The sequence below is a fragment of the Gobius niger genome (genome assembly GCF_951799975.1).
Source record: "Gobius niger genome assembly, chromosome: 1".
Classification (NCBI taxonomy): domain Eukaryota; kingdom Metazoa; phylum Chordata; class Actinopteri; order Gobiiformes; family Gobiidae; genus Gobius; species Gobius niger.
The window spans coordinates 57,029,655-57,045,736 of record NC_136852.1 but is presented as its reverse complement, the minus strand read 5'-3'; the positions used below and the strand labels follow the sequence as shown (position 1 = coordinate 57,045,736).

The window sequence follows — 16,082 nt, the reverse complement described above, 5'->3', positions numbered from 1 at the left end:
AATAAAAACATGCATTCATTAATTCGATCTAGAGTGCTTTGAGGTTTAAGCCTGCTGGAAGAAAATGTCCAGGAGCCCAAGAGCAGCACTGAGTAGTAATCAAATAAAGGCAACATTTCCCATCAAATGGTTTCTCTAACAAGATTGTGGGGAGTGTGAATGCATCAGGAGTTTCAGTGGCGAACGGAGACATAAGACTGAAGACTAATGGATAGACATCTACCACAAAGAGGAGAAAGGAGCACCACATACAATCTATCGTTTGTCTTTTAAAATTTCAGCTTTACTTTCAAGATACTGAGTACTTAATGTGTGGGAAATAATCGACCACAATACAAAAATACTTTACCATATTCCCTTTGTTTTGTTAGCCCGTGTCATGTGACGAGCTACCAGTCTAATTGCACAGTCTGAAATATGATTCTACACTGAGAGACTATCAGACAGTCGAGTCTTTGAGCCAATCACGCTAATGTAATCGTGTAATGTAACAACTAACAAGCATCGTCAAAAGTTCTGTTTATTTAGCAATTTTTCCCCCATTAATCCTGGGAAGCACAACTACATTTGTCTGTTTTAAATTATTTGATACATTGTTCTATTTTGTAATTACTGCTGCTGTACAAAAACATGATCATCACACAATAAAAAAAACAAGTTAAATCTATCCAAAGTCTGATCTTGGTAAGTGCATTCAGGGACAACCATGACTATAAACAAGGACATTGTGAATTTCAATGAGTCTTTTGACTCAAATGTGGACTCATTGCGAGCATCCATTCAATGGTCTCACCCAAGAAGCTCATGTTGTAGTGGGACGCTATGTTCTGAAATACTGCAATTTGCTCAGAGAAATTCTGCACAAAAGATTTAAAAAAAAAAGTTAGAAAATATAAAACATATGGTGAAACATAATTGGATAAAAACAAAGGAAAAACACCTTTGATGAGAAAGTGAGTTCAAAATCACCAGCACATCTACAATAAAGAGGCATGTTGGCTTCTTTCACTCCTTTACATTTGCTGCAAACCTAAATCATAAAGGAAACATTTACAGCTATTCAAACAGAACATGGTGACTTAAAAAGAGACAATAACAAAGACATTTACCAGGTCCTGCAGCGTGTAGCTCATCAGTTTCTTCTGCAGAGCTTCCACTAGAGCCATTTCTATGGACTCTGTCTCATACTGAGCCTGGCAGTTTGAGCAGAACCATTGTGGCAAGACTGAGCCATCCTAAAATGGGCAGTTAATACATTGGTGACAAACAGGAAGGGATTGAAACTATTGAATTATCATCATCAAATTGTGGAGGGAGCCTTACATGTGCTATAGAAGGATCCTTGCAGAGATCCAAGTCTCGGCAGAAGTTGCAGTGATGACAAATGACTTCTGGTAAAACATAGGACTGACAGGGATCACGAAACTGGGCATTGTCAGAAAACTCTCCCACATCGACCAGACGCAGGAGATCTCTTTTTAACTTGTTCATTTGGTTGGTGATGTTGGGATCCAGAGACAAAACCTGGGCAGATAAGAACAGAAAACTGCATTGGACAATCTTCTCTAGTCAGAACTAGCTTTAATGAAGTGACTGTTGTACCTGGCAAACATATTTGATAAACTCCAGTGCTGGGTTATTGAGGGGGAGGTAAGATCCAGGGAGAACGGGAAACATCTCTGACGGCTGGCTCACACTTCTGGTTCCCGTCACCTTCTTCTGGATTTTTTGTGTGATGGTAAAAATATTCTGAGTCAGCTCCCCCGACACATATTCTTGAGAAAAAGAAATTGTTCCTGAACAAAATAAATATTAATATAATATTAATACAAAAAAGGGTAAAGAATCAACTGAATATTCAATTGAAAATTACAGTTTTCAAAACTGATGGAAGCATTATCATAATAGTTAAAAACTTTAGAGAAAATCTTACGGACATATCTTGGTAAAAATATATATACGTGGAGAATGACAAAAATCTTGTTGAACAAATAGTAAATACACTTTTGTTGTCTCAAAGAATCCATAAGCACATACCTGGAAGAGCACTCAAGTCCACAACTGTTTGAGTAGCCTGACTTCCACCTCTGCGTTTTATTGGTGTAGCTCCAGGAGCATTACGTCTTATCTCTTCTTTCATGCTGTGATACACAGCTGCAATGTAGGCTGAGAAAGAAGATTTATGAGTATAGAAAATAGAATATGTAACAGCTAAGAAGTACAGGTGTATTTACCAGAGACGATCATTAGAAAGTACTTCTGACAGGAGGCTGTTTGAGGCAGGTACTGCATAATGTTCCAGTTGCTTTCAATAAGATCCTCGACTTCATCAGACTCTCCATCCTGGTCTTCCTCATCCGGCTCCTCCTCGTCATCGTCACTGTCATCTTCTCCTTGCTGTTTGGTTTTGTTCTGTTTAGCTCCCTCCTAAAAGGGGACATGGTGAAACATGTTTTACATGAACAAAATAGAAGGTGAGGCTAAGCTAATGAACCAAGTACCTCGCCATACAAGACGCTGGAGGGCAATTTGCCCTTTATGCCTCCGTAGTTGGCAGGGTCCATCCACATCAAAAACTCCCAACATCGAGAAAATGAAATTGACAACGAGTGGAAGATTTCTCTGGAGTGTATACTGCAAGTCAAAGGACAAATGGCTAGTGTAAGAAAAGACTTAGATCTCAAGAGCAAAAAACAGTGCTCATTGACGATCCAAGAGGGAAAACAGGTACTTGACAACAAATATGAAGATGAACAAGGCACAAGTTGTCAAGCTGTGAACTTTATACAGACCAACAAGTTTAAATTCAAAGAGTCTTCATTGAGGCTCCCTGGTCAATCCTCCCAGCAGTGATGCCAATAACGAGTTACCTCGTAACACGTTACTCTAAAAAGACCAGTTCTTTTGGTAACGAGTATTCTAACATGTTACTATTTCCAAACCAGTAATCAGATTAATGTTCCTTATCCAAGTCACAGTGAGTTAGTATATTTGTAACTTTCTTAAGTAAAAACACATATATTTGCTTTATTTTTCCCACCGTAACGTATGCGTTAAGTTTTCAGTTTAAGGACAACTCATGTGTAATAGTACAGTTTTATACCAAGCAACTGCTGAATGTAACTAATAAAATAACTCATAATCATTTAAGTAACAAGGTTTTAAAGTTGTAAACATTAAGTATGAGGGAAACTGCAAAAGGCAGTTTTAATCAGTTATTATTCAACTTGTTGGTGCCCATTAACTTCTCAGCTGGACTGACTCGGTCCACTATATTTACATATATTCAATGTCTAATGTAATTTCACAGCATACGGTATAATCCTAAATCTGTAATTGATGCAAATAGCGTTAAGTGTGTTATTTTACTCGACCAACCTGTTAGTGATGTAGTCAATGTAACCAATGGCATCGTCTATCTTTCGCTTTTTTGTGCCCAAGATTATTCTGTTAAAATTTCCATAGACCACTGTAGAGCCAAGACGTTTGAACTCAGCAATCAACCTGAAAAGGGAAGATTTGTTCTTTTAAGTATGCTAGATATGCTTATGTTCATAGGTGTACAGTTAACAAAATGTTGAATAAAACATGCAAAAAAGCAGTAGAGCAGCACTGACTGGAGGAAGACCTTCTTCATCATGTTGTGCAGTGTGCGGTGGAGCGCAGGGTCATAGAGCAGAGAGCTGGGGGAGTGCAGCCACCGATAGAAGTGCATCACCTGGTTGTCTGCGTACACATTCTGGTACTGTGTGATCTCACGGACCCACCCAACAACCATGCTCTTCAGAATCCTGTGACGCCACAGAGCATCACATTAGTACAGACAATGGACATAATACATGAGGTTAATGAACAAAGGAAAGAACCTGAAAGTGTTGGAGCACAGAGCAGTTTCATCATAGCTCGCCAATGCACTGGTTCCTTGGTTTCCTGACATCATGTCTTCCAAAGACGCTTGTTGGATCACATCAAAGCTAACACCAAGACTGGCCCCGCCCTCCATGTCATTTACATGTTGTGATTGGAGGATTGTGTTCACTGCCAGACTTTGCAAGTCAAGCTCAACACAGACTGATGAAAAAATAAAGGATCATATTAGAAATTTGATTCATGTTATTCTGGTCCATAAAGGACACACCTGTGGAGTAACAGCCCTGAGCATTGATTTCTACGGAGCTCCTGTCATCACTTTCCATGACCAGACGACTGTCGTCAGCTTCTTTCCCTCCGAGGTCTGGTCTGGATGTGGGCGAAAGCCACAGCAGGTGGTTGTGCTTTCGAAGATGTCTTGCCAAGAACAAATCAGACCCAAATATGGAGATATCTTGAGGCAGGTTTCCTACTGGCAAGTGGTAATACCTGGTGACACAAAGGTATGTAAATAATTGTGCACCTTTATATGTACACAAGCACAAACATACTAGAGCACATACCGGGCCATGTCAAAGGCTTGTGACAAACAACTGTCCAGGTTGAGGTAGTGTCGAATCATGCGTCGTGCTCCGTGCCTCTGCCAGTCAAGGACATTATAGTTGATCTCATCGATCACATGCACTGGAACAACCGGGAACTCCTCCAGCACGGACAACCCAGCGGTCAGACGCCGCAACTCCCAGTTTGACTGGACTGCAATGAGCGTTGGCCCTCGACGTTCCTCCTAACATAAAGTATCAAGTATTCAAGTACTAGAACAGAATGACAATAAAGAATTATTTACCATTAACAAAAATGTATTGACTTACCTTGTACTGCAGCAGTATGCGTTGCAAAGCACGATGGATGGCCTTTACATCGCTCTCGGCTCGAACCTCAAAGTTATGTTTCTCTGGAGGCAGCAGCTCCTCTGTCGTTTTCTCCAGGAGTACAGTACGCTCAGCAGTGTACAAGTTAGTCAGGTTGGGCATCTGGTTGCTCCGGACCTTATGGAATCATAATGTTATTTAGTAGTGTAATTCTAGAGGAAAAACATGAATACTAATGTTACTTACTGTATCCAAGATGAAAATACTAGCTTTACGCTGAGATGGGATGAATAGACCAAACAGAGCTTTGTGGCCTTGGCTATGATGATACAAATACATATGACGGACACTGCCTACATAGAAAAAGGCTCTGGTCATCCGCATGTCTTAGATTTTGAAGCACACGTAATATTTTATTACATTTCAAATATGCAGTACCTGGTTCCAGGTAGTTAAACTGAGCCAAAGATCTCATCTCCAGATGCTCGAGGTCATATGTGTCCGCCTCCCTGCCTGCAAGGTCTCGAACTACATGCTTATTAACCATGCACACACACCCAAGCTGCACCAAGGCACGAAACAACAGAGGAACCTGAGAGTAAGAAAATAAAGACATTTACCAATAAGTAAAAACCTGAATATGTGTAGACCTAACAATATACCTGTGTTTCATAGACTCCCTCGATATCGGGAGCAGAGAGGTCTGCATTAATCTCATTGATGTGCTCCTGGTACATATCCTCTGGTACCGAGTACTCGTAGAGGTAATACACCATGTTGGATCGAGGGAGCATGCGGTTCACCTGGCGCAAAAAAAACAACAACTTAGTACTTTTTATGTACTTGCACTGAATTAGTGTTTGTGATTGATTTACAACACCTTCTTGTAAGAGGAACCCTCCTCCTGCTTTGGCACTTTCTGATTGACATAAAATACTCGTGGGATATTGAGCTTCATGCAGTGCAAGTCATTCCCGATCACCGCCCAAAGCTTATAGAGGCCGGGGTGACTGGTTTCTGCAATCTGGAGAGAAGAAAACATTTATGGGTCGCGTTCACGAGACATCACAACATTCTGAACAACTGCACCAACTCAACTTTACGTCATAAGAATTCTATTGTGGTAACTATGGTAATTATTGACTTTGTTTATGGCTTATATCTCACATGGCTGGACCAATCCAAAAAAACCAAAAAAATTCCCAAAGTTCAATTCAACGTCCTGTCTCTCAGCACATATGAACTGAGGGCAGATTACCGTCTCATAAAGGTGTCCAAAAAAGAAGACAATATTCAAAATGATGTGCTTGATGTTGGTCAGATGAAAGGACTTTCAACCATAAGATATGGCAGGTTCGTGAATCCAATCATTTTCAAATAATTATCAGGATCAATAATTGTAGATTTACTGTAGAGGTTTGATCCCAAAACTGTCTCTCCCATTGAGCTGCATAGGGCCCTACTGAAATTATGACATGACAATCTAGAATGTGGTGAACGATTATCTTTACTCTCACTATTAAATATGTTCTTTATTCTATGTTTAAATACCTGCACAATCTGCCATGGCATGTCTAAGATGCTGCGGGCCGTCCTTCTGAGAAAACTTCCCAGTCCAGTGGCAGGTCCACCTCTGATCACTCCGCCCCCTGTCGACTGAGCCTCTCCATCCAGCAGCCGCCGCCTCTTTTTCCTCTCCTTTCTCTGTTTCAGCTGCAGCTCCCACTTCTTCTTATGGTATCGGATCCAAACCAGATGCTGTTCCTATTCAGCAACATATCCGTAAGTAATTTGAGGCATAAATAAATATCAAGAACATTTTCAAAACAGATTTCACAGCATTCCTCCCGTTTTCTTGAATCCAATGAGTCATTAAACACAATTGCTGAATCCTAATTAGAAATTGTCCATGTTTACCTTTGTGGAGCCCATGGGTGGAGGAGGCCCTAGTATTTCTCTCCAGGACTGTGTCAGGTCCAGGTCCTGCGACTCCACTTGACTGTCCTCACCCTGTGAGCACCGCTTCCTTTTTGTGCTGATGACAACGGCTGGCTGTATGGGTTTTGGCATCCCAAAATCCTCAATGTCGGCAGTCTGTCTTTCGTTCAGGGGCTGATGAGCCACCTGAAAAGACACGTTGAATGTAAATTATAACCCATGTGTAGATTTAAAAACAAATAATCCTTGTATTATGAAAAAAGGCACATACCTGTCTCTTGCCTTCACTCGTAAACAACTCGCTGATTTTCTTTTGCTTGTAGATGTCATTTTTCTCCAGGAGCTTTTTATGGAGCCAGTCTGGATGCCTGACTCTTGGAACAGGGTTCTTCACCTTATAATCAAAATTACAACACATTCAAATATCTGCAAAGAATAGACATGTCTCTAGATCAAAGCTTTTCTTCCCGCACCTGTTGAAGAGCAGCTGGGATTGTGATGATTTTCTGAATCGCACTGCCCAGTCTTTCTATGTAGTAATTCCAGTCGACAATCTGTAAGGGATAAGGTTATTAACTATTGTAATCTACTCTAACAATATTGCATGATTGTTTTGTTTTTACAAACCGAGCGAATATCCAAGTCATGTAAACTTGGCATTTTTAACCATTTCCTGAGAAAATGTTTTCTGACACTTGGCTCTGCTTGAAAGATGGCTAAAGGAATCGCCCTAAAAGAAGCAAATACATCAGGGTCACGGTTGTTTAAAAGTGCTTTATAAATAAATAATGGATCATATAAAACAACCAGATGGATTTAATTTCATTGGATACTTTTAATTCGATTGCTTAATTAATTTTCAAGTAATGAAAGACCAACCTCTCAGTTACAGGGGATCCTTCAGGTTTCCGTGAGATAACGAATCTGCAGCTCAAACCAGCGTCTTTCACCATTTGGTCTCCCAGAAACTCAGCAAGTCGTTTCGCTGTGCTAATGGACGTGGACTTCTGTCCTCCATAATCCTCCAGCTTCTTAGACATCGAACGATTCTCTGAAATCAGTTCAAACAACTCTGCATCTGGCATATTAGCCGCCTGTTCACAAGAAGTACATTAGTGCATCAGTTATTGCTGTGTGGTTTTAATTAGAAACAGAAAAAACAATGAAAATATCTCTGACCTTGCTGTAGAGTACGTCCAGCCAGTAATCTGCCACTTTGGACACAGAAGCATAAACCTCCTCTAGAGTTGTGCCTTTGAGAAAAGCCTCAAACACTGAAGACTGAAAGATCTTAATGAGCTGTAGTTCACCCCTCCTTTTTACTTCAAAGCCTTTGAGCTCAGCCAGAGAGCCATCTTCATTAAATACAGCGTACCTTCACACAAAATATAAAACTGTTTACATCTGAATGAAATGACTCATCAGCACAGATCACAACCTCGTCGCAAGTACCTTTTCTTCAGTTTTTTGCCTTCCTCTTTAGAGGCGGGCAAGATCATGGCGAGATATGGTCCATCCACTTCGAAGAAGATGCTGTTCTCTGACTTAATCTCGTAGGAGAGAGACGCAGGGTCCACCAGCTCGTGGTACTGGTTATTAGTAAATCCTTCCTTTACCAAGATGTTCAGCATGGCCCCAGGATACGAGATGGTCACCTTAGGCTTTTTCTCATTGCTCGTCTTCACTACAAAGTTCTCAGGAAAAGTGTTGGGAAGGACACACCAGATACCATCAGTATCCAACTCCAGGGGTCTCCTAAGAGGGCGAGAAAAGTAACATTTACTTTCTATTCTGGGTCAACATTGAGGATTTTTGTAATTTGTAATATTTTTGTCTGGTGGTCCGGTACTAATTTTCACATATGATTGGTTCAAAGGTGATTCTCAATTTGAAATTCAATCAATTATTATTCGACTACTTTAATTTAGTCACACTGGTCTGGCTCAAACCAATTACAAGTAGAGGATATAATAATATAGCAGTGGCAGACATCAGCACAATCATGAAAGTGCAGCATTAAGATAAACAAAGCCAGGCTTAAGTGGTCATTCGAGTAATTCTATCAAATTATTGAGATAACAATCACCCTATTTGTTCGATGAGCTCTCTGGCCTGAGTGATGATGTTGGCGCCAGTGTGACACACAATGCCAGCCATCTCCATGGAGTACCAGCGTGCCCTACAGAAAGGGCATAGGTAAAATAAACGTTACGTACTGTTTGGCAGAACTGTAAGAAAACCACTAGGAGCAACTCGTACCCTTTCCTCATGACGTAGCCGTAGAAAGAGTTGAGAATGCACTTGTGAGCCAGCTGAAGAGATTCGTACAAAATCTCCATGTTCTTACAGCGTTTCACCTCAGCTGCATCGCCACTGTCCTGTGCCGCTGACAGCTTTTTTTTCCACACCTTCAATAAAATCCGTCAAGAGTTTAGCCCCAATAGCAGTTCTGGTACATTGTAAGAATGGAGGTCAAAAGTACCTTGTGAAGTCCTTTGAAATCATATCGTCGGTCTCTGAAGGCCCTCACTGTATCAACGTAAAAGGAATTTTCTCTTTGACAGATGGTGGTGACTCGCTCTTCCAGTCTGGTAACATGGATCTTCTTATATGCCCTCTTACAGTAGTCTGTCATAAAAAAAACATTTTAGCTCAAGGGAAAAAAAATCTGTATATTGCAGAGTAACTAAGCAAAGTTACCTCCCAGACGTTTCTTCTCGTGTTTGGCCTGTTCCTCGCGGTTCAGAGCATGGAAGGCCCGAGGGGGACCATTGGGGAAAAATGGAGGAAACTTTTCAGACTCAAGCTGCTGCTGAATGCGGTGAAATTCACTACGACTGGCTGGCACTAAAACAAAAATATCACAACTTGAATATTTTGTGCTGTTATCATGGTTTTATGTGTAATTCATTAAAAGGATCAATTATTTTTGCATTGTGATAACAATATGATTGTGTGGTAGAACTGACTGATTTCCCCTCTCCACTGCCAGGCCATCCTTCGCTGACACGTGGCTCCGGGTTTGTTGAAGTCACACGCAGCACAAGTGGCCTCATCAACCATTGCAGACGGCTACAAATGGTACATATTTGAATGTTAAAAACTTGACTTTTTCAACTGAGAAGATCTTTCTGATATTGTGTACCTGGAGGCGGTTAGTAAGAATAATATTTGGATACATGGCACCAACATCCAGATGGTAAATGAGAGGGCACTCAATCCTATTAGGAACCTCTTTTAGAGATGTCAACTTCTCTTTGATGTCATCGCAAACCTGTAGATGGACATTTAATATTCAAAGTTAAATCACATAAAAGATATTTCATACATGATCAAAAGTAAATGAACGTACCTCATTAAAGTTAGTAACCTGTTCCAAGGGAATCTTCTCTTCCTCTTCAATGGCATGACGCATCGTAAGCTCAACCCTCTGATACAAGAAGTCAAATGCAGCTGGGTTCTGCAAAATATTAGCAATTCATACTTTGTAATATCTAGAATCATTGGTAGAGATCTACCAATGATCTGGTACGAGATCTATAGTGCGAGGGGTGGGATACCATTTTGAAACGACAGGGAATGTCACTGCGGAAGACTCCAGATTCAAGTGCCTCCACGTGACCCCCCACATAGGTCTCAGAGTCCATAACGTGGCCATCGTCAGTCAGTTTGTTAAAAACTTGTTCTTGCTTGTTTGGGAAGATGATGTTGGCGTGGAAGGCTTGGACCATCAGCAAAGCTTCACACAGTGTGCCAGAGCCTTTCCGCAGCACCTAAGGAAACACGTGGAGAATTAAACACAGGATATACAGTCGGGAAAAAAAGTATTTGGTCAGTTTCACATAGACATTGTATTGGATTTTGGCCAAATACTTTTTCCCCCCACTGTAATAATAGTTGGTTATTCTCTCGACAAACCTCATCTGGTTCCATTGGAATGATTGTGCACAAAGCAAATATAAAGGGGTGAACATATTTCATGTAGAGGTAGTAAGTGGCCACTGCATCTGAGACCGAGTAAGTGGCTAAAGTCTAGGAGAAAACAATAACAGAAGCATTGAATTCCAGTCATATTCTAAAATGTACATTAACATTTAGAATAAAAACCAGTATTGAAATGCTTCCTACCTGGGGCTCCTCAGTTGCCATACGACACATCTCTTCTGGATCCAACTCTACAGGGTCATAGCTCAGTTTAGCCTTCGCTGCCGCCTTCAGATTGTGGCTTCCAACAGGCAAGTAACTGTCTCTTTTAACCCATCTGTTAAATAAAGTGAAACGTTGTTTTAAATCAAGTAGAAACAACTTAAAAACATAATGCGCTTCTTGTTTGAGCAATACTTATAGCAGTCCATGTGGATGGCCTGACTAGACCTGTATTCCCCCTGGCTATCCTTTTGAAAACCAATCTCTCTGTACATGTTCAGTCCATGAAGAGTCGCCCGTGTTTCCACAAAAGGCCTGTGAACATTGTAAGACACAATTAGCTAAAACATTCTTCAGCATAGTATATGATGAATATAAGCGATAAAAATCCTACCAATCAAAGAAGTCTCCATTGTAGGTCACAAAAATGTTTGGTTTTGTCTCTTGAACATGATCAAACCACCGCTTAAGTAGTGCAACCTACAGACACAATCTAGGTTACAAAACATATATCAAGGTGTTTGGATCCTGTAGAGAGGAAGACGTACCTCATCATCCTCATTAAAGACTGTAAAGGGACCCTCATACTCCGGTTTAGGAGTGAACTCAAAATCCTCAATGTCGTCTGAAACAATCTCTCTATTTGTGATAAGGAATCCCTTTGTTGAGAAAAACAAGGTGTAAAGGACACAAAAAACAATGTACAATAACACTTTTCAGTGTTAATCATGTGTTTATCGTGTTGACAGTTGCTAACTGGTAGCATGCTAACGTCTTGAGCAGCTTAAACGCCGACTCTGTTTACAAGACAAACTGTAGAAATCACAGAGAAAGGTTTTCTGTTTACTCTTTTATGTGTTAATGAGGTGTGAAGCAGATCTTTGGTAAATCCAAACAATTATCTTCTTGAGCTATGATTACGAGTGCATAAAAATGCCACTGCCACCTATAGGATAAGGCAATGTAACATACCTGACCATCAATCATATATGAAATCATCATAATTTGATCCATCTCCGCATCTGGAAATTTCAGTGGCAGTTTGGTGGTCTCTATGTCAAAGGCCAAAACAACAGGATCCTACACAAATAGACAGCCTTGTTATAAAGCGAATAGAAAGATATCCATTGTAATGTGAACGTAACGCAAATCCTCATACAGGCCGCTCCACGAGATCATCTCTTCGTACAATCTCTGGAGGATAAGAGCTGCCTCTGTATCGAACATTGTACCAGTGGGCCTGAAAACAACAATAGATTTATGCAGAAGTGTTGCTTGAGTTAAACAAAGTAACTTCTAAATCCTTACCACGTGGATCTTCAAGTCGATCGACACACGGACATGGTACGGCACATCGTACTCCCGCATATCTACAATGTTATCGATCTGCTCGGAAATACTTTTGGCCGTCGCTTCTTCATCCACCGACAGCACACTGCCACCTGATAATGCACTAAATTCCATAGCATGTTAATACACACAAAGATTTATCGACGATTTACTTCGATTCTACCTTGATAACATTGCCGTGTATGTATCGTTGGACTGCTCTTTCTCTCTGTTTTTACGCACTGCTGGAGCGATCTCACGTCTGACTTTGTTCAGCTCGTCCATTGTGTTGAACGCCAGCTTGATGTAGTTTCTTTTCAGCCCAACAAGGTGGTTAGACTGGACACAGTGGAACACACAACTCAGCATTTGTTCTTGAGTACGTACGTGGATGCAAAATACCATTAAAAAAAAAAGCTCACCAAATCAAGGTCTTCTTTGGGAACGATTTCAAGCTTTGCTACTTTTCCTTGAAACTTTTTCGACAGGTAAGAGATGACTTCCCTCTCACAATTCTGCAGTTAAAGCACACACTTGTTAATCCAACCTATTTTGTGTGTAAAAGGAAATAAAACTTTACCACTGACCTTTTTAGTTGCAACATAAAAATATGGCTTGAAAGGAAGGGCAACCTGGAAAAATGGAAATGTGATAAAGTCATAATTTTCTCTAGCGAAATGATTGATTATATGCCATTTGTTACGCACCTTGAACCTGCTCCCATCTTCTTCGATGAAATAAAAGTCCACAGCACTAACCAGCCTCTTGTCTTCATCCAGGATCTCGGCCTAAGGGGTGTAGAAAATCTGTTACTGCGGGTAAGTTATTTATTTATTTGGTTCCTTTGGGCTGCAAAAGTCACGGATGGATGAAATGATCACACGTGGTGAAAAGGTGGCACAATATGAGAAAATAACTGCGACATTTCATTGCCATCTTGCAGTATTTTACCAAATCTTTTCAACACAGAATGTTCGACTAAACCAAAACAAAAACACAGGCACTTTTGTTGTTTAATTGTGTCAAAAACAAGACCAAAAAAGGACAAGGCTAAAATGTAATGAATTAAGATCAGGACTAAACTTCGATATATTGAAGCAGAAAAGTATAGTAGAAAGAAAAAATATTGAGGAATTGTAAAAAAAAAAATAATAATAATTGTACGGACGATGTAATGTAATGAAATGTATTCTTTATCTGTTATTTATTGAACAATAAGTCGATATAGTCATTATCGTGATTGCCTATTGCCAACCTGTTCCGCTTGTTTGCGTTACCATTTCTTTTTGGTTTAGGCTGTGATAGCAAATAATATGTAGATGATTTCAGTGAGGTTTACAACAATTGAATTGCCTCTTTGGATCAATAGTTTTCTGAATCTGATTTTGTGAACCCTGTGATAATGATAATTTGGTGGAATATTGTGCAGCCCTAATGCTGAACCCGTTCAGACGTACTGGGTGCATGTTTATGAGCCAGCCGGTCTTCTCGCCTGGTTCTTTGAACCTGTCGAATCCGAACCGAGCGTCCATCTCATCCGTGAACTGACTCTGCTCCAGTCTCTTGAGAGCCGACCCATCATCCCTAAGAGAAGGTCAAAGTATTTCATATTTAGTACCTTAAGCTCTATGGGTTTGTAATAATACATACAACAGAACATTCAGCAGTCGGTCAGTGGAAGCAAAGAGATTTAAATCAAAGTGAATTCAATTTGCTTATTGAGCCCCAAGAATCATTAAATAGAAAGATGCGATTGTTTGATAATATATTAACCATAGCACTTAAACTATAGGTCTGTGAAAACACATGTAAACTTTACTTATTTACTTACTTACTTATATTATTAAATACTTACTTTTAACAATTAAGGTGAAAAATTGTAGCTGTAAATTATAGTCATACATAAATGAAGGGAAAATGTATTGCAAGTTTATTTTAAATAAGGCCTATTATGCATAAAAATTGCCAAAACTGCTTGTTTTTTTGGAGACAGAAATATAAATAGAGCCAGGTTTAACTTTATGGACTTGTTATGTTGACACATTAGTTTGAGATTTTTTCAGAGGGGATGTTGGATTTTTTATTAGAAAAATAGATCTGAACAAAACCTTATTTTCTTCTAGAAACTGTGGTGTTTGTAGCTGCGATTTCATGCAGATGTAAGTGAAATAGATTGAGAAACTTTACTTTTTAAAGTTACTATTTCCCAAAAATGTTAACAGTAAACGTTGATATCAGGCAATTATCTGTAACAGTTAAGTAAAGTAAACTGTCCTGAGACAAACATAGTGCATAGTTTGTGTCGTTTGGTGCAAACATTACTTGCATTAATAAACATTAATGTCATGATTACACTCACAATATAATAAACCACACAATTGCTGCAGATTACATAAAGTTACAAAGAAAAAGAAAGCAGATGTGACATACTGGTTTTCCTGATCTCCGCCACTTTGTCCTCCTCGGTCAGATTTATATCGTCCACTGTTTTGAAGAACCATGTTGCTCTACTTGCCAACATACATCAAAAAAGTAAAACCTTGACCACACAACAGTGTATCTGCTGTCAAACTATTGCATGTAAAAGTCGACTACAACTTGAATTCAGCTCTCCCCCTCACGATGTTGTTTTCCTATTTTGGCGCGGTCTGGATTTGCCGCGAGATTGAAACCGGAAGTACAAAGATTGTTATGAAGTCAGATGCTGTGCCAAGAGTTCTGCACAACTTTGTTCTACATCAATGTGCAGGATGCTTAAAAAGTGGATTCTCCAAAATAAATCACTAAAATGAAATGACTTTATAAAATATCCAACTGAATCAATCTCACGTTTCATTTTATAGTGTTCACTGAACTTGAAGCCAGATTATATCCCTTACCTATTTAAATATGTTATATTTAAGACCCTAATCTGCTGTATAGTATAGTATAGATAGTATAGTATAGAATAAAGTGCATCATTATTTATTTTTCTCTGAAGCGCATCATAATTTGAACGGTTTGCGTAAATAGCAGACAGAGTGACACCTCTGCCCTTTGCACATGTGTTTACTTTGTGGGGAGGGCGCAGCTGCAGAGGCGACAGGGCAGGGGGCTGGGACTGGCCTGGGGCTGACGTGGTAGGTGGCTGTCTTATTTACAAAGGTGGCATGTCTATTAAGCAGCGTTGCTATTGACTTATTGTAACAGCCGTAGTTCTGTTACGTCACGATAAATTACAAAGAATAACGTGTTATGATTCAAAATATGGATTTACCGTTATGTGGAAATAACAAACTCCACAAAGTTGACGGCTAACCTGCTAACACGGAGCAAAGCCACGATTTCTAGTGGTGAGTGAGTGAAACACTTCTTGTTAAATGTTTGCAGTTGTAGCGCTTTACTTGTCCTTATTTTATGACCAATGATCTGTCAACACATCCCAACTGAACGTCAGAGGTTTGTTTACAAAATAGCAGCTGTTGCGCGTGTCTGTCATCTTTCAGTATCGTTAGTTATTAATTCACTGAGCATCATAGAAAACACACCATGCCTCAAGAGGTCAACTTTGTATTAAATCTTAAAATGCTTATTGGATGCTGCTGTTTATGCACCATTCCTGCAGTACAGTAGTGACCTTTACCCCACATGAAGCTGCCATTGGGGGCTGTCAGCTGTTGTGGGCAGGCTGTTTGCTTCAGCCTCACTGGGATTGGTAAACTCTGCCAACCAGTATGTATTGTAAATTATTTAAACTTATACTTTTAATTAATTCTCTCAGTGTTTTAGAGTTTGCCTGGAGGACTAAAATGTACAGCCCCTGCGTCAGATTGTTTCTTTTGTGAACAATCATTTATTAAGCCAGCACAACTTTTTAGACAGCTGTCCCTGTATAGAAATTCCACAGTTACCATGGAGATGCGCCATCTTTGCAACTGTTAGCATACA

General features: G+C 39.9%; 1 protein-coding gene across 1 annotated transcript; it reads right to left on the bottom strand.

Annotated features, from left to right (window-relative positions):
- Window positions 1-39: 39 nt before the first annotated feature.
- Window positions 40-14,783, bottom strand: pole (polymerase (DNA directed), epsilon). The gene is made up of 48 exons (XM_079554606.1): window positions 14,586-14,783; window positions 13,613-13,739; window positions 12,863-12,943; window positions 12,743-12,787; window positions 12,578-12,670; window positions 12,340-12,494; window positions 12,135-12,279; window positions 11,986-12,066; window positions 11,799-11,906; window positions 11,375-11,485; window positions 11,221-11,306; window positions 11,022-11,141; window positions 10,809-10,941; window positions 10,599-10,712; window positions 10,241-10,453; window positions 10,033-10,140; window positions 9,826-9,954; window positions 9,650-9,752; window positions 9,381-9,527; window positions 9,163-9,308; window positions 8,940-9,088; window positions 8,767-8,859; window positions 8,133-8,435; window positions 7,860-8,055; window positions 7,560-7,774; window positions 7,308-7,410; window positions 7,154-7,234; window positions 6,952-7,074; window positions 6,660-6,866; window positions 6,294-6,506; window positions 5,623-5,766; window positions 5,405-5,545; window positions 5,181-5,334; window positions 4,989-5,095; window positions 4,743-4,919; window positions 4,434-4,657; window positions 4,139-4,359; window positions 3,867-4,071; window positions 3,618-3,791; window positions 3,379-3,504; window positions 2,502-2,634; window positions 2,235-2,427; window positions 2,038-2,166; window positions 1,603-1,796; window positions 1,324-1,524; window positions 1,110-1,235; window positions 941-1,030; window positions 40-857 (listed from the first exon to the last, which is right to left on the bottom strand). The coding sequence occupies exons 1-48, from the start codon at window positions 14,654-14,656 to the stop codon at window positions 735-737; spliced, it is 6,861 nt and encodes a 2,286-aa protein (XP_079410732.1). The 5' UTR covers window positions 14,657-14,783; the 3' UTR covers window positions 40-734.
- Window positions 14,784-16,082: the final 1,299 nt, after the last annotated feature.

Coding starts and splice junctions, on each gene's coding strand:
- pole (XM_079554606.1), bottom strand. CDS start 14,656: ATGGTTCTTCAAAACAGTGGACGATATAAATCTGACCGAGGAGGACAA. Junction 4,920..4,988: donor GTATTTTCATCTTGGATACA/GTAAGTAACATT, acceptor TGATTCCATAAG/GTCCGGAGCAACCAGATGCC. Junction 2,167..2,234: donor CTTTCTAATGATCGTCTCTG/GTAAATACACCT, acceptor CTTCTTTCTCAG/CCTACATTGCAGCTGTGTAT.